Source organism: Colletotrichum graminicola, assembly GCF_000149035.1.
Source record: "Colletotrichum graminicola M1.001 genomic scaffold supercont1.6, whole genome shotgun sequence".
NCBI classification, from domain to species: Eukaryota; Fungi; Ascomycota; class Sordariomycetes; order Glomerellales; family Glomerellaceae; genus Colletotrichum; species Colletotrichum graminicola.
This window is the reverse complement of record NW_007361010.1, coordinates 526280-546840: the sequence shown is the minus strand read 5'-3', so window position 1 is coordinate 546840 and position 20561 is coordinate 526280. Positions and strand designations below refer to the sequence as shown.

At 56.0% G+C, this 20561-nt stretch overlaps 3 protein-coding genes across 3 annotated transcripts; 2 read left to right on the top strand and 1 right to left on the bottom strand.

Annotated features, from left to right (window-relative positions):
• Positions 1 to 12013: 12013 nt before the first annotated feature.
• On the top strand, positions 12014 to 16811 carry GLRG_02197 (uncharacterized protein; the record flags this gene model as incomplete). The annotated part of the gene is made up of 4 exons (XM_008092855.1): positions 12014 to 12204; positions 12267 to 12369; positions 12431 to 15355; positions 15408 to 16811. 4 exons carry the CDS (start codon positions 12014 to 12016, stop codon positions 16809 to 16811), a joined length of 4623 nt encoding a protein of 1540 aa, XP_008091046.1.
• Positions 16812 to 17273: 462 nt separating this feature from the next.
• GLRG_02196 (uncharacterized protein) lies at positions 17274 to 17627 on the bottom strand (the record flags this gene model as incomplete). Its single annotated transcript, XM_008092854.1, has 1 exon — positions 17274 to 17627. The coding sequence occupies one exon, from the start codon at positions 17625 to 17627 to the stop codon at positions 17274 to 17276; it is 354 nt and encodes a 117-aa protein (XP_008091045.1).
• A 1370-nt stretch (positions 17628 to 18997) lies between these two features.
• On the top strand, positions 18998 to 20281 carry GLRG_02195 (uncharacterized protein; the record flags this gene model as incomplete). The annotated part of the gene is made up of 2 exons (XM_008092853.1): positions 18998 to 19777; positions 19850 to 20281. 2 exons carry the CDS (start codon positions 18998 to 19000, stop codon positions 20279 to 20281), a joined length of 1212 nt encoding a protein of 403 aa, XP_008091044.1.
• Positions 20282 to 20561: the final 280 nt, after the last annotated feature.

Genomic DNA, 20561 nt, shown 5'->3' with positions numbered 1-20561 from the left:
AGAGTGCGTGCGCGCAAGAGAAGGAGTGAGGGGGACCTCTTGTGGGTGTCCAAGGTTCGCTGGATCTCTTCTCATCTCGCGCCGGTCCGGCGTGACTTTTGCATCCAGACGGCCCGGAGACCGGCTGCTCTCCCCTCGGTCTAAGAGAAGCTTCCGGTCCACTCTCTGCTCTACGGCCGCCGTCGATTAGCACCGCAGCCGCGCCCTCCATCACTGTCTGTCTGCTCTGTCGACCGCCGCTTTCTTGCTGTCCGCTCCCCACCCTTGTCGACGACAAAACTAGGGAGCAGGGGTATTCCATGACTGAACGCGACCCCCATTTGGCACGCCTCCATCCCTTCCCTCTTCCCCCTTCTTCTTTTTTTTCTTTCTCCCTCTTCTGTTGCATTGAGCAAATGTCAGGTCGCCCCCCCTCGCAAATAAGTGACCGGGTGGCTGACTGACCTCCGGACTCAACGTCCAGCGGCGCCGGTCTATCCATAAGCTAATGGGTTCGTTGTGTTGTCCCCGAGGCGTCTCGAAGAGGAGCCGACCACCGGCGGTGCGCTTTGCAGGTCAGATGGAGGCTGGACGCCAACAGTCATTATTTCTAGCTGCCGTGTAAGGCGCATGGTTTGTGTTGCGCATGTAGGGACGAACCGCGCTTGAGGCTTCTCCCCCATTCTTCCAGATTTCCAGCACGCGCCTACCTGACCCTCTCTCGTATCCTGGCCAAGAGGAAGAGGTTCCCTCACAGGAGTTAGACTGCACATTAATCGAATTCTGAAAGCGCATTCTCCCCCACCCCTGGACATCGGATTTCCGACTGATAGCCACTTGCGACGAACCCTCGATGGCGGTCTCTATCCCATCAGCCCGGCAAACATAAAAACCAGTCTTTCGGCCGTTCGTCGATTTGTGTATGGCCACGAGACATCGTTGACTGTATCGATAGAGCACGTACGTAGTATATAGAGCTACCGCCCGTGCTTCTCCGTTTCTTTGTGGTCTGTGTCTTCCTCCAACAGTGGCAACCAAAAGGCTGGCGGCTCTTGTTGCTGCCTCATGCGGTCCGTTGCACGCGCCAGGCTGAGCGAGGCGACGGTGGCTAGCCATCTCCGTCACCATGTCGGTTCCGACTCTAGCTGGTGCTCATCGATGCATGAGTGTGTGTGAGTGCCTTGGCCGCGACGCCATTCCTCGATCGCCAGAGGGGAAGTGGGCTGTTGACCTGCTGCCAGTATGCTTCATGTCATGTATGTCCTGCAAGGTCCCAGGCTGGAGTGACGTTTCGACCTCGACCTCGAGAGAAGGGGAGAAAGGAGGGGGGGGGAAAGAAGAAAAGAAAAAAAAGAGAGAGAGAGAGAAGATGGCCGCATAGGCGCGCTCGAGTGCGTTGGCTGGCATGGCCGTCACCCGTGCCGTTCAAGCGGGACAAAGGCGTAAACTCTAACGACACCGAGGTCCTGCTTTCGTCCATATCAAGGTCCATCGCGCATCAAAGAGCTTGCCGCTAGAGCCCCCACCCGCAGATGTGGAGAAGAGCACAGAGAACATGTAACGACACCAAGCGCACAACGGGCAATGGTAACGTTGGACAGGACGGCACACATGACTGTCAGAACCTTGAATCATCTCCAAGGTCAAAGGGAGGTTCCAATCATGAATTCCCCTCGGCGAAGGCATAACGGCTGGCCATGGCGGGCTGCCCTGTACTGTACCGTACTACGTTGGCCTTGTCCGAACCCGTTTTGCCCAGACCTTCGTTCATCCATGGATGGCTCCATCGAGAGAGACCGTCTCACGAGTCCAACGTTGGTTGCAATGCAGGTACCGGATGATACACACTGATTCTGGGGTGAACGAGGATAATAAGGCAGACCTCGCGCAGTCGTTCAATGCGCCGCGCGTCTACTTGGTATGGCAGAAGTGTACAGGCCTTTTCTTCTGGTTTTGTCATCTTCCCTCTTTTTTTTTCTTTTTTTTTTCTTTTCTTTTTTTCCTACTTTCGGCCCCCCTGGCCCAGTGTAAACTGATATGACCCTGCACGTGCTTTACACTTATGTCGATGGTGTCTGCCATATGCCCCCCCAAATCTTTCGCCGGCGGCGTCACTTGGATCCCGTGGTCCCTGGCAGCCACTCGGGGTGGGAGGCGGGGGTCCCGGTGCAAATGTTTCCTGCACTAGACTATCCGTAGGACGTCAGGGCCACCACGCTGAGGTTCCCCCTCCTCCATTTTGCTCGCCGCTTTATTTTCTTTTCGCTGACGGCCTTTCTGCCAGCGTCTTGTTCCTGATCGGCCGTGAGAAGCAGTCGATCCCGTGAAGCCCCGGTCTAAACGGTGCATGATGCGTGCAATGAGACGGCCATTGCTGGCCCGACAATCCTGCCCGGCTGAGATGACTCGAGTTGAACCCTGGCGTTGATCGCCTCGAGACACGGGCCAATAAAGCCCAAAGCACTGGCCGACACCTGCAGAATCATGGGCAGGATAGAGGAGTCAGAGGGGAGGCGAGGGAGAGAGCAACGGGCCAAGAAAAGTCTCCCCCAGCTTGTCGGCCGGCTTTGTCTGTGGCAAAAGATTTCCCGAGCTAACTTTCCCCTTCCGCTCCGAGGCGTACACAGTGTACCTCGAGGTCGTGGGCTCCGAGATGTCATAGGAAGCAGGCTCAGCTGTAAGCAGCTCCCTATCCCGACATCATTGGAGCTGCTCGTCATTGACCAAGGGTCTGGTTGATAGCGCCGTTGGCCTTCCCCTGTTAGGCTGAGGTGACCCGACAAGGCACCGCCAATGGATGGGTGAAGTGTGCGAGTGAGGCGATCAGCTCGACCGAGACTGGCTGCTGTCAGCCACATGTGCGCATCGAGTCTACGCCATCACGCCCTCGTCCGTCAGTCTGGTCGAACCCCCCTCCCGGGCGTGCAGCTAGCACGCGCTATCATCGTCTAGTTCGAGCGCCGGCTACCTACCTGATGGAGGCACTGGACAGCTGGCAACGGCAAGAGCAGGACCATCTGCCCACGTGCCCTTAGCTGGCCATGTCCTCGCGACCCTTTGATGGTGATAGTCACCGGGAGAGGATGACGACCCTTTGGAAACCGGCGATGGCTGTACGGGGCCCGGTGCACAAACACGATGAATCATCCAGTCCATCTCGGACTTGACAACGGCGAGCACGGAATCGGCATCGAAGCAAAGGCCATCTGTAGCCAAGATAGCCAAGATAGCACAGCTGGTCAGGGTCCCCCGTCCACGATGTCTAGGCCGTCTCCATGTGAAACGAATGTGCTAATCTGGCCGGCCAAAGTACGCGGCGCGCGGGGCAAACTGGGAACAATCCGATAAAGCATTTTGGTAGTACGTGTCTGTGCGCCTGCGTGTGCCTGATATATGTACAATGTACCATGGAGTAACCAGTTCCACAGTACGCCATATTGCTGCTGTCTTGTCTGTCGTCCCTCTCCTTTCAGTCTGCGTGCTGCCAAGTTGTCATTCGGGTGCAGCCCCGCCAGCTCGTGCAAGGCGCGGGATGTCTGCGACACATGGGCGCATCGGGTGCCTGCACCTACAAGTATATGTGGGATGGAATCAAGGAGAGGAGACGACGCAGCAGCCAACAAGCGCGACGCAAGCCGGGGGGGGGGGGGTTCTCTCCCTTTTTTTTTCTTCTTCTTCTTTCTTTCTGTATCTTCTCGACATGCCTGGCCGACGTTTCGACAGAAAGAGCCCATGCAAAGCTGGCCCGGCCGTAACCACATCATCCCGCCGGTCCAGTCGAGGAATCCTCCAGCATTGGGTAATCGTTGGTGGGGAAAAGGGAGCCAGTGTCGTGGTGGTAGTGGTGGTGGTGGCTTGTTCTCAACCCATCTGGATGTGCAGGGATCGACGATGCATGCGAGTAGTGTAGGATGCTGTGGGTGTCAGGTATCAGAAATCGTTTCCTCGGTCAAAGGTCGGTAGGGCCAGACTCGGATCCAGCATGATCGTGGCCGAGGACGTGCAACGTGCGTCTTGACGCGGCTGGAACGAGACGAGTCTGGGACGTAACCTTATTGCAAGAGGTCTGGTCATTCATGGGTCACTGCTTAACGGCGTGACAAGACCGGACGCTCCCATGGAAATGAGGTGAAGTCGGCACCATACGGCTGGGAGAGGCGGTTCAGTCGTAGCCTCGTAGGTTAAGTATTATCCCGTGCCGCGGACAGAGGAGTAACGAACGATGTGTGTGCCCTGCAACCAACACCGAGTGATGCAAACCGAAGAGGTTGGTATGTTTTCTTTCTCTACAAATACTGAGTAGGTAGGTATATAGGCAAGTAGGTAAACCATCTACCTAGGTACCTGATGGGAGGGATACTTTGGTTGAGGCAGTCAGCTAGTTGAGCGGGAGCACCCTTTTACCACCATTCAGGATTCGCAGTTGCTAGTCACAAGCAGTGTTAAGCAAGCACCGATTGGGCACTAGGCATAACCTGATTGGGCTTGCCTGAGGGGAGGGGCGTGATGCACGGAGGAGAAGTGGGAGGGTGTAACCGGTTTGAAGGGGACTGACTGGGTTTCCAGTTGGAGATCCTCTGCAGAGGTTTGACAAGTCTTTCTTCCTTTTTCTTGCCAGGTATGCGTACATAGGTACTGCCATGGTAGTTAGTACCTTGCCCAGACGCCCGACCGGCTGATGGAAAAGCGCCGGATACGCATTAGCATGGTAAACTGGGACGAGGTCTCGATATCGGCACGGGGTTCATCCCGCTGACACCTTTCTTTCTTGGGCGGCCAAGTGCGCGAATCCGCGAGACACATTCTTCCATCAGCCAGCCACAACCGGATTGGCAGAAAGTATCCGTAAACCCAACAGGCAGGAATGCGACGAAAGGAAGAGCCGAAAGACAGACGACCTCGTTCCGTTTGATGTTCGAACCTGCCAACACCTTGTTTCCCTTCAGGCTGGGGCCGACCTGGGTGTTGCTTGTTAACCTGACTGATGTGCTCAGTAACGCAACCTTCTCTCGAACAAGCGCTACCCAGTCAGCCAGTCCGATGCCGCCTGCATACAGTACGTATCGCGCAGACATACGACCCCGACGACAATCTTGTCCAAGACGGGTACCGAGATGATCGCCACTGCACTGTACACGTATCCATCTACATACATGTATACGAACCGTATAAAACAATGACCTCTTTTCCAAGGTTCGGGTGTCGTTCCAGCTCGTTGCACGTTTAGGGGCGCGAACAACCCTTTTACGGCCAAGGTTTTGTCGCATGCGTGTGCGCGAGGTCTAGCCAACCACCGGCCCGAGTCCAGGCAGTTCGCCCTTTTCCGGTCTGCTTGTTGTGATTTTGGACGAGTCGTCGAGAGCATTGCTGCAGCAGAAGGAGATGGATAGATATATAGATATATAGATTGATAGAGATAAAGATAGAGATATATATAGAGAGAGTGAGAGAGAAAGAGAGGCCTCGTAGTGGCTCAAACCAATGTCCTTCGGTTCACGCGCAGCAAAATCACCAACAAACACCGCACCTCAGCGGTGGGGGTGGGTGATGATGATTGGGTCCGAGCCTGGTCAGACATGGACCTGGTCGAGAAGGGCACACACACAGTGTGTCAATCACGACAATGGAAGAAAACACCACCCTCCCCAGCCGCGGGATGAATGAATTACTAAGTGGTGGTATGCCACCTCGACACAAGCAAGGTAACACGAGGTTCGGTGCGGTTGGGCGGAGAGAAAGGGAGATAGGAAAAAAAGGTTATCTGCTTGCACCCTGTATCAATTACTCGGTGAACAGGGCCAGCAAGGCGGTCGCCCGTCGAGCTCGGGGCAGATATACAAACATCGCAGATCGAAACGGGCTCCGTCGCTGGCCCCGGCCACCTTACCACCACCTTGTTTCTTTCCCTCTTCGCCATTTGTCACCAAAGCCCGCGCTGGGTGTGACGGCAAAAAGTTGTCGTGTTGGCTACATTGCATTGCCGAATCTTATCGGCAGACGCAGACGATGATGGCCAGTACGGCCCTCGTGGATAGGTAGTGTTGAAGCTGGTAGCGTCGCAAATGGTGTGGCCGCCGCTTGTTTGCTTCACCTACCCTGCCCGTCTCCCACGTTGCGCCAAATACACCAGTCATGGGTGGGCTAGTCTGTACGGTTACAATGCATTTTTGCATACTCAGTAGGAACACGTCGAGAGGTAACTGATGCAGAACTAAGTAGCTTGACTGGATCCTGGGACTCGCAAGGTGCCCATGGCCTTGCGTATCCGTGCCCTGGTTTGGTTACTTTCTCCTCCTGACGCGCGTGTACTTCGTCCCGTTTGACTGCCCGTATTGAGATGGATAATAGGTGTGGATGAGCCTAATACCAACGTCCGCTCCAGAGTCTTGGGTTCGTCTGCGGCGCCGGCCACAACCCATTGGCCATCGCACCTCGTCAAGACACACAAACACGTAGTCGTATGCCTTTTTGCTAATCCGGCGAGCAAGAATGACTTTGTGAGAAATACAGATTGCCAGCGGATACACCGCCAGGTCAGGTATCCATACAGCTGCAATCACTTGGCACACACAGCTCAGGGACGGGACTCCTCACGTACCTTAGTGAGAAGCAGGCCGTCACGACTTGGTCATTCTCGGCTTAGCGTTGATGTGTGCGGATGCACTAGACAGGGGCCGTCCTAAAGCACTCTGTCCACTGCAGTGTACACGACAGGGAAAGACAGCGACTTGTGCCACGAACTGGGAGCCTCGAGCTGTTGGAGTCTGCGAAGGCCCCGTCTTTTCTCTCTCCAAGCGTGTTGCTCTCCCTGGCCACAACGAGGCGCGTAGCAGCACTTTTGTACTAGTTTAGACGCCTCCCACCCCCCTGCAAAGACTGGGCGAGGCTCCCATCCCGTGTGCTTATGGGCGACATTGCTCGACAATGCAAGGGCCCGGATGATCCACGTTGATTGCCGCGATTACATGTCCTTTTTGGGCACTTTGACCTTGGATTATGAACGCGAAAAGAAAAATATTGCCAGAGGCCAGAGGGACAGGAAGAGAGAAAAAAAAAAAAAAAAAAGTCAGTCGCCGGAATGAGATCAGGGGAGGGGATATGCTTGAGTGGGAATAGACTCAGACTTGGGGACCGTGTTGCTGGGTTGTGGAGACGTGCAGAGGAGACGACGGACGAATAGCAACCGGGAGAAACAGGGACGGGGAAATGGTTCAAATGAAAATGAAAGCAGAAGAAAGCAAAAGGAATGACCAAGGCTTGCGCGCCTACCTACTGACAAGACGGAGGGAAGAAGAAAAGAAAAGGCAAAGACTAACGTGGCCCGTCTCAAAAAGGGTCAACGGGTAATCCGAACTGGTACCTACGAATAGAGGGGAGAGAGAACTTGGCAGTGGGCTAATGTCTCGCCGGGAAGAGAGACATTGCCAATTTGTAGCAGTGGACCAATGGATTGGGGCGCCGACGAAAGAATGCAGGCGGTAAACATTGAAGCTTCCGGGGTCGACGGCTGTTGGTTCGTCTGCCGGTGGTGCCAGAGCAAGCTGTTGGAAGGGGATATCGAATGTCCAACGTCGAATTGTCGAATGGCTTGCGCATTAAACTGGCATTACGGATAGTCCGGGGATGCGCGCACACTCCTATAAAACAAAGGTACCGAGGCGTGGTCGTACCGGTGCTTACCGGCGTGCCTTGGCCTGCTCAGTTGGGTGGGTGATGTAAATCGTTGCCAAGTGAGACCCGTGACTGGGGTTACGATGACCATGGGGGCGCTGCTCCTCTATGATCTTCCGGCGAGGACTGATGCTGATCGGATGGCAGCGATGTGCGTGTTGGCTGTTGGATCCGTGATGCGTGGTGGGTGTTGCTTTCAAGTCTTCCAAGACTGCCGACAGCGCTCCGGTGCCCAAGGCCAGAAACAAGCCGGAATGGCCTCGGAGCAAATGGAAACCAGGTAAAGAGAGGGCGCCCCAGAGAGACAGACAGACAGACAGACAGACAGATATTCGGGGTCCGGTGTCGAGGGTTGGCTCTGACCCTGGCCCCGGCATTGGCCCCCCCTCGGGTTGTCGTTTCCTGTCGGCTAGTATGGCGTGAAGCGGAAGTACCACGGTACTACCGGTAGCATGGAAGGTCAGATGTTGGAGGAGCGTAGGAGAAATGAGGCGAGGTACCACCACACTTGCACCACGCATCGCCGCTTGACCTCGTCTGCTACGAGTGCTCTCATAGCTGCGAGACTGGCGTCAGTCGTTGACCCGGAGGACCTTGCTTCGGTCGTTCTTCAAGGTTGCACATATGTATCATGTTAGCACCCATGATGCGGCCCTCTGGCCCATGTTGACCGCTTCCCACACCGCCGACACGATAGGTCGGTACCTGGCAACTGCCGCCCACCAGGCTTTTCTTGCATCAGGCACAGGGCCAAGGGCCTCACGGGACAGGGTCCTGGGCAGGGTGAGACAACTGCAATGATGCCAATGAATGTCGAGAGGTCTGGTCACCTTGCGGCTTGGGTGCGGAGAAGTAAGAAGTGTGTGTGTGTGTGTGTGAGCGTGGGTGTAGGTGGCAGCGGTGGTGGTGGTGGTGGTGGTGGTGGTGGTGGTGCTGCCGCCGCCGCCACTGCCGTAGAAGAGGTACTTCTTTGACGAGAGGGAAACGGTCGATCCACACGCGGGCGTGCACACACACAAGCAGTGCTAATGCCCATCCATCATCAAGACAGTATAGACGAGGCAAAAGTCAAAAAGCAGAAGAGGCAGAACAGGTAAAAAGAGGCAGACGAGGCAGAAGCAGAGACTGAGAGAGGGACAAGGAGGATGAGGCAGGTGCGCCGTGCAGGTGGGAGGGAGAATTCAACGAGCCACGCCCCCCTGTCACTAATACCACACGGGACCCCCCCCTTCCCCTCCTGGTCCCGCCTCCCATCATCCATCTCCATACCTCTGTATCCGTACATACAGGTAGTACAAGTACGTACATACATCGCAGGTACCTATCCATGAAGCAAGGGCAGGGCAGAAAAAAAGTCGTCTCTCTCAAGGGAAGGGACCCCCATTTTGACCAGGTGCCCACTTCTGCCCGCTGGCCTCTCTTTCCCTTCTGGTTTCCCCTGCCATGCCGTTTTTTTGCTATCCTCATACGGTATACCAGGTTATCCCGTACCAAGAGACTTACCAATGTTTATGACCAAGGGCGGGGGGTTTTTTCCCCCCCATCGCAAACGCTAATGCCGCTGCGTGCGCCGAACGACAAAAGTACGATACGTTCGTTGCGGTACGTTGCGTAGCGTTGCGATATACCGAGTGTGTTGGCTGGCTTGGGCCGGGCTGGGCTGCTGGGTATCGGTACTGGCAGCAAATGTTGTTGTACCTTGGGGGGTTGGAGTTTGTGAATGGGTACCTCTCGAATTACACCTTGACCATATACATACATCGTATGCGCGTTGTTTCTTTGGCCGTTGGCATTATATCGATATCGATCCGTCTCTAACAAGACCAACAACAGCAACAGCAACAACAACAGAATAGACAGAAATGCGCAAGTCGAAATATCAATTCCATAACATATATTATATCTATCGAATCCAGACTTTGTACGAATAAATGCATGTAGGCAGAGTCCCAGGTGCGTGCTGGCTGACGGTTGTCATTACACTCCATTTCGCCCAGACTCAAAGGTACACTGTACCATGTACTACTAGGTAAGGTAGGGTGGGTATGAAGTACCTTTTGCACCTTGCTTTGCAGTCCATGTCGATGCCTAGGTACTAGCCCCATGCTTCTTGCCCTTTCGTCTGTCCGGCTCCTTCCACAGCTGCCTCCCACTTTCTCTAGATCCACACCCCGCTCTCTTTCGTCTTTCTCATCCAATCCCCGTCCGCCGTGTCCTCTTGCCCACCTCTTTTTTTTTTCCCCTTTCTACGCCCTCTCCCTCCTCTCTCTTTCTCCACCGTGCATCTCCATCGTGCCATCCTCTCTTCTCTCTCTCTCTCTCTCTCACTCTCGCCCAGTCCCAAGAACGATATCTCAAAAAACATACCAAATACACGATACATATATTTAACATGATTGCGAAGAGAGTGGGTGTGCTGCCCTTGCACCCATAGTCAGGAAAGCTCTCCAAGTTTTTTATTTTTACTTTTAACTCGCAGGTCCTCGGGATCGTATTAGCATCGATCTTGTCGACGCCTCCGATCCGTCTTGTCGCGGTCTTCAAGTAAGGAACTGGACTCGTAGTTTGTCGCATCTTTTATATTTCTGAAGCTTGGTAGTCTAGCCGGTTCTAGGCATCCCATACTATGTAGTCAAGATATATTCGTCTACAGTGAAGTGCATTCGTACCAGTGTTAAATAAAACGATACTCCGTAATATAATCTCAGTCGTCTCTTCCGCTCAGTTCCTCGTCTCGTCATCCACACAGTCTCACTCACATCCACTACCTCCACACCATCTCATTGCTGCGCGCGCACCCTCTTTCTTTCCTGGCCCTACCTGGTTGACCTAGGTATCTGCTACCTACCTAGGCACCTTACCCTGCCTTGCTCTTGCAACCTCCGCCCTTACCCTCGTCCTCCCTCCCTCTCCCTCTCTGCACGACAACCATCTCACTTTCTCTCCTCACTCACCCGGTCGCGTGTTCTGGGTATGTGGCCGACGCCGACCTTCCCTCCTCTTCTTCGCACCGAATAACTTCAGATAGAGAAGACGTGGTAATAATATTCAACTACACTGCACCCTGACCACCGCGTCTCTGCATCTCTCTCTCTCTCTCTCTCTCTCTCTCCCTTCGACTTCTCTCATCTCTCGTTTCAGCCACCCCAGTCGACCACAGGCAAAAATAGGCTCCACGCTTAAATAGCGTCAATCCTGAGCCCACCAGAACCTAAATCAACTGGCACTGATCGAGCAAAGCCCATCTCTAGAGGCTCCACCACGCCCAACGATCCCGTCTGCTGCCGTAACCCATTGCTCACTGCACCCTCCCTCACACACGCACGCACTCACACGCCCATTGCCTACTTCACCTACCTTACCTCACTCACCACCACCTCTTCCGCCTCTTTTCCTCTTCCTTCACCAACACCACACTTCACGACACCTTTTCTCGTCGTGTCCCCTCCCCCCCCCCCACGCGCGCATCTTTTTCCTTGGAGAGTCGTCCGAGTCGACCGTCCGCCATACCACGTTTTGGCGACGACTACATAGCGACAAATTGCACAGCAACGATTCCGTACGCGTAGCATCGTCCCAATTTCAAAAGCCCCCCCCCCCCCCCCCCCCCGGCTTGCTTTGTCTCGACCTGCGGCTGTCCACGCCCACCCTCCACTCTCTGGAATTTCCGCCGCTCCTGGACGAATACTTCCAAATCCCATAACAACCCACCATCCACAGCCACCTCGCGCCGTGGCTTTCCACCATCTTCTTTCCTGCTCTCTTTCGAGTCGTCCTCTCCATTTCGCCCTCGCCAACTTGGTGTGCTGCAGCGACAAAGACCAGGCTCCGTGTACTTGCTACTACACAGGCGCTCGGTTCCCTTGATCGACTCCACGCAATCCCGGCGACGAAAAACACGAGACGAGACCGTCGAACCACCTGCCTCGCCTCGCCTCACCATCCTCCCCTTCACCACCACCGCCCAACCACAACCATCTGTCCGCCCCCTCCGGACAAAAAGGAATATCCACGGATATCGTGGCCTCAATCACCATACCCCACAGCGAGCCTCTACCCGCCTGAGACTTCCAAAATACTTCTTTGATGCTTCGTGTCGCAAGTTACTAGGCATCCTGCAGATAGTCAACGGCTCGTGCCTCAGTGTTGAACTTCTCAACACCCCCTCGGCGACTTTTATTGATCCTCCCCAGACCTGATCACCGAGCGAGCGAACGCACCCCAGATCCTCACGCACTTTTCGCTCAACAGCGGCCCTCATCTCAGCAGCCGCCTGACGGTCTCCGGTCCATTCTCGATCAAAGCTATCGGCTTAGGAAGACGTGTTGCTAGGGGACTTGTGTAAACCCTGTGGAAAGCGGCCATGGCCGCAAATATGCAGCACATGGCGGGCGCGGCGGGGATGATGCAGCAGCAGCAGCAACCGCGCCCCAGGCCCTCCCAGGTTCAGTTGAACCAGTTTCTCTACCAGACCATGCTTAACCAGCAGCAGCCGCATACAGGCTGGCAGGCCGGCGTTGCCATCCAGGAACGCATGATCAAGTGCCACAACTTGTATGCTTTCAACCCTTTTTCTGCCTTACATGTGCTCGCCGTGGCTGACTTTTTCCCCTTAGGATCACCAATATCGGCCTTGCCGTAACCAACATTGATTTCATGAAGGCGGCGGAAGTGGGCGTCAACTTTGAGCGCGACGCATTTAACAAGTCGCAAGACAAGGTAAGCTTTCCAGCCGGGCCACTCTTGTATGTTGCAGGCAGGAAGCTAACGGTAGACACAGACTTCGTACGAGGCGCAGATGAGCAACAAAACGAACGAATTTTACAGACGGCGACAAGCGAACGAGCAGAACCTCACCAACAACCTCCAAGTGCAGGCAGCCGCTCAGGCTCAACAGCAGCTGATGATGAACCAGAATGCTGCTATGCAGAACCAGATGGGCCGGGGGATGGGCCAGAACCAACAGCAAGGGTTCCAGCACCTGCAACACCAGATGCAAGCGTCTCAAATCCCCCAACAGGGCCAGATGGGCGTCAACATGGGCAACCAGGGTGGTCAGCCGATCGGGCCTAACCAGCAAATGTTCCAGATGCCCGGTGGACAGGTCAGGCCCCCAAACGGTATGCCGGCCGACGCGTCGAGCCTCACGCCGCACGACCAGCAAAAGGTCTTGGAGCTTGCCCACAAGATGGCTTCTGCGTGCCCCGAGCCCCAGAAGAACCACTACCGCAACATTGTGCAGACCCGGTTTGCTCAGAGGGCGCAGGAGTATACCGCGCAAGGGAAGGATCCGGTCCTTATTTGGTTCCAACACCAGGCCTTCCAAGGTCTCTCGAAGAACGCGGCCTTGGCGAGACAGCGGCAGCAGCAGCAGCAACAACAACAGCAGCAGGGGGGCATCCCCCCCAACATGAACCAGGCTCAAGCCCAGGCGCTCATGCAAGCCGGCAGAGGACAGATGAATCCTGCCCTGATGAACGCCGCAGGCATGCAATCTGCCAATGGCGACTTTGGCCAGTTCAACACCATGGAGAGCATCATGAACCAGCAAAAGGCCGGCATCCTTGCTCAAGAGCAGGGCCAAATGGTTGTTCCCGCCAGCAACGGCCCGGCTCGCAACGCTACTCCGCAACCCATCGTCGGTGCGCAAGGTCAAGGGATGCCCAACCAGGCCGGGCAAAACCAGACGCCTCGGCCCACTCAAGCCCAACAGCAGCTGAGCATGCAGCAGGCGCAACAGTTGAAGATGGAACAGCAACAATCACAACAAGCGGCACAGATGCGAGCACAGCAGCAGGCTAGGCAATTACAGGGTCAACCAAACGGCCTTGGCGGCGCCCCCCCTTCCCAAAGTCCGGGTATGAACACCCTGAACACTCCCATGCGCCGCCCCCCAAGTGCCATGAACCCCATGGAAGGCCAGGGAGGAGCGCAGGCCAACGGCCCCTTCGCCGGTACCCTCGACCCTCGGTTCAATCAGGGGAACCAGAGGCCGATGGGCGCTGGTGGCAACATGAACCTTAACAACAACCCTGTTTTCCACAACATGATGGCGAGCATGAACCCGGAACAAAGGCAGGCGGTCCACGGGCTGCCACCCGACAAGCTCCACGAGGTCATGACCAAGTGGCAGGAGCAGCAGCGCAAGATGCAAATGAACGCCATGGCACAGGCTGGAACCACTCCAGGTCAGATGCAGGGCAGGCCCGGGCAGATGGGCCAGTTCAACATGCCCAACGGCAACCAGTTTATGCCAAACGGTATGATGCCGCAACAGGCGCAGCCGGGAGCCCCCAACAACCAGCAGCAAGTCATTGCTCAGCAGCAGCAGATGCTGGCTAGGTTGAGGAATCAGGGTACGCCTGTGGCGCCTGCGCACCAGGTCATGATGGACAGCATGGATCTCCCACCGCCAGTTCTCGCGCAATTAGGAAACCAACTCCACGCTCCTCCAGAGGTGCGTAAGTGGAAGGACCTCAGGCAATGGCTTGCACAGAATCCCGTCCAGCCCCAGCTACAACAGCACCTCGAGAGGATCCAGAGGTCGCAGTTCGCTACATACATGCAAAGGCAAATGGAGAAGCGTAACCGGGAGCAGCAAGCGGCGGCGGCGGCGGGGCAGCAGCAGCAGCAGCAGCAACTGTCACAACAACAACAGCAGCAACAACAGCCCCAGCAACCTCAACAAGGACAGCAGCCACAACAGCATATGCCGCAGCAAACACAACAGCCGCATCAGTCGCAGCTGCAGCAGAGCGTCATGCAGGCGGGCAACGGCGTCCCGAATCAGCAGCAGCCTAACCAGCCAGGCATGCCTCCAAACATGTCTTCTATCCAGGCTCACATGATTCAAGTGACGCCAACCGACATCATGAACGCCCGCAAAGCGAACCCCAAGATTGCAAGTCTCACGGATGACCAGCTGAGGCAATTCATTATTCAGATCAAGCAACGGCAGATGACCGCAGCCATGCAGAAAGAAATAGCCATGCGCCAAGCCCAAGCGCAGGGTAACGCAGGGCCTGGGGTCCAGAACGTCCCTATGCCCACGTCTCAACCTCCTCAAATGCCACAGCAGGTTGCCCAACCGGCAAACGTCACTCCTACGCCTGTCCAAGCGGTACAGCCAGCCCCGCCGAAGCAACAGAGCGCGACCCCTGACCCAAAGGCCGTCGCCAACGCTGCGGCGGCGAAGAACAACCAGCGCCCCGCCCCGAACAACAGCCAACAGCAACCGCCTAACCCCTCGCCGGCAACTCAGCAGAAGAACCTCAAGCGCCCCAGCACCGATGAGCCCGCCGATGTCCCTCAGACAGCTACACAACAGCCTCAGAGGCCTGCGGCTGTTCCCGGGCAGATGCGGCCCATCCCGAACCTTACCCCTGAGCAGATTGCGAGTATGACACCCGAGCAGAAGGCCAAGTACGAAGCCATGAAGAGCCGCCATCAGGCCATGCTAGCGGCGAATGCGGGTATCGCACCGACTGAGAGCGATTTTGATAAGCTCAGACGGATAGGCCAGGAAGAGCAGAGGTTGATGATGACGGAGCACATGCCCGACATTCCCATGACGCCGGAGCAGCGCCAAGAGACATGCGCCAAGCTAATGAAGATTGTGGTGGATATGGGCAAGATTGGAAAGGCCCTTGGCCGGTGGTACGCCGCGACTCGTGACGATGCGCGCGCCAAGAGCTACTTCCGAGCTGTGAGTATACGCGTTAACCCGAGGCCTAGGCTCCCCACTAACGTTTTGACAGCGTCTGCGGATGATTAGACAATTCACTGATGGTGAAGTCATGACTAACCCCAAGCCCGTTTTCAGTGTGAGGCCTGCTCAGATTGACGAGGTCCGTCGGCTGCTTGAGAGTATGGCGCGCGATTGCGCCAACCTCGGCAAGAAGGCCGCCATACCGCCTCAGCAAGGCCAGCCCGCAGCACCCAACCAAGCCGGGGCTGGTGGTGGCCAAGGCGGCCAGCCACTTCCTCTGAGCATGGCCAACATGGCCAACTTGGAGAAGCAGACACAGAACATGAACAACAAGATACATAGCCGGCCCAACAGCAAAAGCGGCCCCCCGGCGGCACCGACAACGAGCCAGCCCCCCTTCCCCTTTGGCGCAAGCTCCCCGCACGGCGAACCCATCCACTTCTCCAAGCCTAAGGTCACCAAGGAGAACCTACAGCTCCCGGCGCGGAAAAAGGCCAAGACCGGCACGCAGCCGACTCCGCCGCAGCAACCGAACCAGGCCACCCCTTCGCCTCAGATCAGCAAGTCGGGATCGCCGGAGCTCAAGAGACAGCCTGCGCCGGAACCCAAGGCGCCGCCGAAGCCCATGTTCTTATGTCCAGAGGCAGACTGCGAGATGGCGATCACGGGGTTCGCTTCGGACCAGGCGCGCCAGGCGCACATTCAAGAGGAGCACGTCAAGCCCGCGGAAGACCCGATGAAGTACATGCAGGAAAGCCTTGCCCAGTCTCTGGGTCTGGACGCGAACGGTCAGGTCAAGATGGAGCCCCAGACGGCGCAGCCAATGGGGCAGAGCCTTTCAAGGCAGGGACAGACGCCAGCAAGCAACATTGGCGCGACGCCCATGTCTCGCGATGCTTCGATGCAGCGCAGTGGCAGCAAGATGGGAGGCAAGGTGCAGGACAACAAGCCCGCAGAGGGCAAGATGGAAAGCACGCCAAAGACGGAGAACAAGCAGGCGGAGATGGCTGCACCGGCAGCGCCGATGGATGGCTGGGCGACGACAATCGACCCTCAAAGCCTGTTCAACAATTTGGGCAAGTTCGAATTCGGCGCCAACGGCGTCATCAGCGACATGAGCGTCTACCGGTCCCTGACGCCAAACGACACACCGGAGTCGAGCAAGGACAGCGGGTCGTCGGAGCCCAACAGCGACATTTCGGAAGGTGTTCATCTGGACATCGACCTCAACTGGCAGCCTATCGACATGGATCTGCTCCTCGACATGAACAGCATCAACATGGACGGTCTCGACGGGCTCCAAGACGGCGGGGCCGAGATTGAGGGCCTGATGCTTGAGGAGGCGATGCCGATGGAGCAGTTTCCCAACTGGGACGAAGTAAGCAACGACTTCAACAAACCGTTCCAGTTCGACAACAGTATGTACTCGTTCGACGTTTCATCGTCGACGTGAGAGGAGCAAAGAGAGGGTGAATGGGAGACAAAACAAGGCGCGGGAAGTGGACGGCAGACGTGGGCGATTCATGTTTGGATACCCCGGAGATTTCCATGAATAATGACCGGCCGGCTCAGCGGGCGGGTGGGTAGGCGCCATCACATGAGGAAAAGCAGGGGGGGTTGGCGTTCCTTGGGGAGGATCCAAACTGGAAGAGCATGGGCAACCCTCCGTATTGGTGTTTTTTTTTTTTGGTGGTTTTTTTTTTTTTTTTTTTGAGAGCGACTTTTGTATCTTGATTTTCTTTTCCCCCTTTTCCTTTTATACTTGAGGAGAGCTGGACGAGTTGTGAAAAGTCCGCTTGGAGGGCATCTGGCTCAGCACTTGACATCTGTTTCTTTTCTTATCCCCCCCACCCCTTGACGAGTCATTTCTTTCTAGTTTCGGTATCACGTTTTGGTATTTTGGTGGGAGAGACATTCATTCACGGGCTATCTGTTCGTCTGGCGGCATGGACGTCTTTTTAGTTAGGTTCCTTGGCGACGATGGGAGCGTCGGCGCGACTCTTGCAAGGGCGAGAGGAATGATACCCAAGTTCACAAGGATTTTGTCCCCCCTATGAAGTGAGACTGGATTGTTATTTGGACAGAGAAAGGGAGAGGATTGTGTAAGGGCTGTCTGTGTATTGGTAGAGGCGGCTGTTGTCTGCAGACGTCTAGAGTGATGGGACGGGATAAGGTAAGATGGCAGATGGTGGACGTGGAGCTTGTCACGTCCAAGGTGTGATCCCAGCGGCGTGGACCGTGGCCATGCATCCACCCCCCGGACGTGCATTTCACTTTCTTCAACGCTAGGCCGGATGCGATCTGCAATGGCTAGCGGACCCCTGGAATGACGGACGCGCCTGTGGGGACTTTACAGGGGGTTAAAGGATGGGTCAAGTTATGTCAGCCGCGTTCTGGCTCCTACTAGTAGGCGTTGGGTCTTGGCCCCCTGTAGCGTCTTAGCTGCCACATATACACACTGTAAGTAGTAGTTGCATGAACAGGGGTACGCGACCAAAAAAAAAAAAAAAAAACTGCCAGCCACCAAACCAAGGAGGGGGGGTACAGGAACCGAGCCGCGATTAGAGAAAGTTGATGGTGGTTTTTGGTGTCAAGTTGGTGTCAGTTACTTGCAATATCTGCACAATACATACGTGACTGAGATAACTAACAGACGGCATAGTACCTGTACCGAACTACGTTGGGTGGAAAGGGGGGGGGAGGCGCAAGACAGCGAGTGCCTCAGAGTTACAGCCATTTCCCTGCGGTGGACAAATGCACTACGCGGTCGTTCTTCAGTACGTAACACGCTGCTCGTCAACCGTGGCCGTTGGGCGAGTAGCCCAAGGTACCTATAGGAAGGGGCCGTCCCGCAACAGGCACACACACACACACACACACACACACACACACACACACAGCCTACAGGTGTCTTAGTAGGTACCTTAAGGGGGGGGTCCCTAAGCATTTCTCGCCGGCCTAGTACGCGTTTTGCCTGGAACATTTCATTATCAACAACACGTCGGTGTCTCTGTCTACCTATCCCGTCCTTTCCCCTTTTCCCCTGAAGAGATATTTCTTGTGTCGGACGAATTGCATCTTGTTTGCATCGCCTGCCTGCTTTTCTCTTCCTCTCTTTCTCTTCCTCTCTAAGCCTTAGAGTTGGAGAATACACACGGCCCTCGCAACGTCAAACACGGCACACAGAAGGCAGAGTGGTTTAATATCCGATTGCCACTTGTTTGTTTGTTTTAAGCACAGAGCTTCCTTCTGGACTGGATTTCAAGTTGCTACAGCTGCACGCGGCCACTCAAACCCGCCATTCGTTTAAACGGTGTCCCCCCGGTTCCGCCCCCTCCGAACCGCGAAATCCACGCCTAAAGTCGCCCAAGCTTGTAAATCGGGTAATTGTGTGGGAATAGCTCTTTTGCATCTGTGCAGCTCTCTCTCTCTCTCTCTCTCTCTCTCTCTCTCCCCCCCCAACCCTCATCCCCTCTCATCTTCATTCCATTACCTTTCTCCTCCTCCTCCACTCCAACACTTTTCACAAGGACTTTGACTCCCCGTTCCGCTCATCCTCCTCGTCGCTGGCTTTGTACATCCTTCAGTCCCTGAACAGGCAAAAGCGCGTCCAATTCCCGACACGACCACACGCACACCATGGACCCCTCATCACCGACCAAGAGACGCGCCCTCGCGCCCTTGGACGCGAACGTGAACGCGATGTCGCCCACCAAGATGCACAAGCACAGCAAGGTGCCCGGGTCGCCTCGCAAGAGTCCCATCAAGACGCCATTGGGTCTCAAGCGGCCTCTCGCCTCCGTCATCTTCGACGAGAACGCCGTCGCGAAGAAGAAGCAGTGCCAGGAGCCCGCCGCCGCCGCATCCTCTGTGTCTGCCTCTGCAATTGCCAATGCCTCTGCACTCGTGCCGCCGCATGTCTCTGCTGTTACTCCCACCCCTGCTACACCAGCGGCTGCATCAGAGGACACGATCGCGTCCACGTCCACGCATACGTCTGCATCCACACCAACTCCCGCCGCGCCCGCACAAACGGAGATGGGCATGGATCCCGACACCAAGGAGGTGAGTGGTGCTCTACTGATGGAGCGCTTTCGGTATGGTCTCGGCGACAGGAACCTAATGCGTGTGTCTCCATGGCAGGATCAGGGCGAGCAACAGGACCAACTCGTGGAACAGAAACTGCACGACGAACCACGTGAGCAACGACAGCTCGAGAAGGTGCAACCCCGCGAGGAGCAACAGATGCTACGGAATCGTTCCGCGTCGCCCGACACTTCGTCTGTGTTTGATAACTCGGCCATGGACACGTCGCAGGAGAACACGACCATGCTCACCGAGCCCGACGCAGAGCAGACCGCCAGGGCACAGCCCCCGGCAAGGCCGAGGAGGTTGTTGACCCGCGAGGAGGCGCGACAGGTACGGCATCCCGTATTGGCGGCCAGCGCATGATTAGGTATCAAATACTGACAAAGGCTGTGCGGCGTACAGAAAGCCCGAATCCTGCGATTGAAGCTCGGCCTCGCAAACTACAAGCTCCAGACGGGGCAGGAAAATGTGCCCCTCGACAGGCTAGAGGTGAAGCCGCGCCCGGGACAGCAGCTGGAGACCCCTCGTGAGGGGGCATTGCCGAGAGTCACGGTGCAGCCACCCTCCAGCCGTGACGGGCCTCCGGAGAAGGACACCGAGGAGACAAGCACTAAGCAACGCGAGAACGAGCCGGAACCCGTGGCCGACGTCAAGAACACGACGGAACCGGCCATTGCCGAAAATACGGCGGAGCCGTGTCTGGTGACGGCTGAGACGGGAGACACCGAGGACGAGGACGAGGACGAGGACGGCCCAACAAGTGTCGTCTGTGGCGGCGTCGCGAGCAGTCTTCTTAGTCTGGCAAGGGCGTCTTCTTCTTTCTCTTCCTCATGACGTGTTGGAGAGAGGTCGAGTTGAAGGGTCCATGTGGGGGGGCGTTTTCATTTTGCATTGCATGGCATCCAACGCAACGCGATGCCCTGTTGTCACCTGCAGTACCTTGCTGGGATTTCGCTTCAACATCGTGTCGCAATATCATACGGCTCGAGAGCATTATACCAGTGAAGGGTTGGGTCATGATCTCGGTTGGATTGGAAGACATCCCCGCAAGATCGCACCGAATCTTATATCATCCTGAAAAGGAAGGAAAGAGGTGGGAGGGAATCGAGTGTCT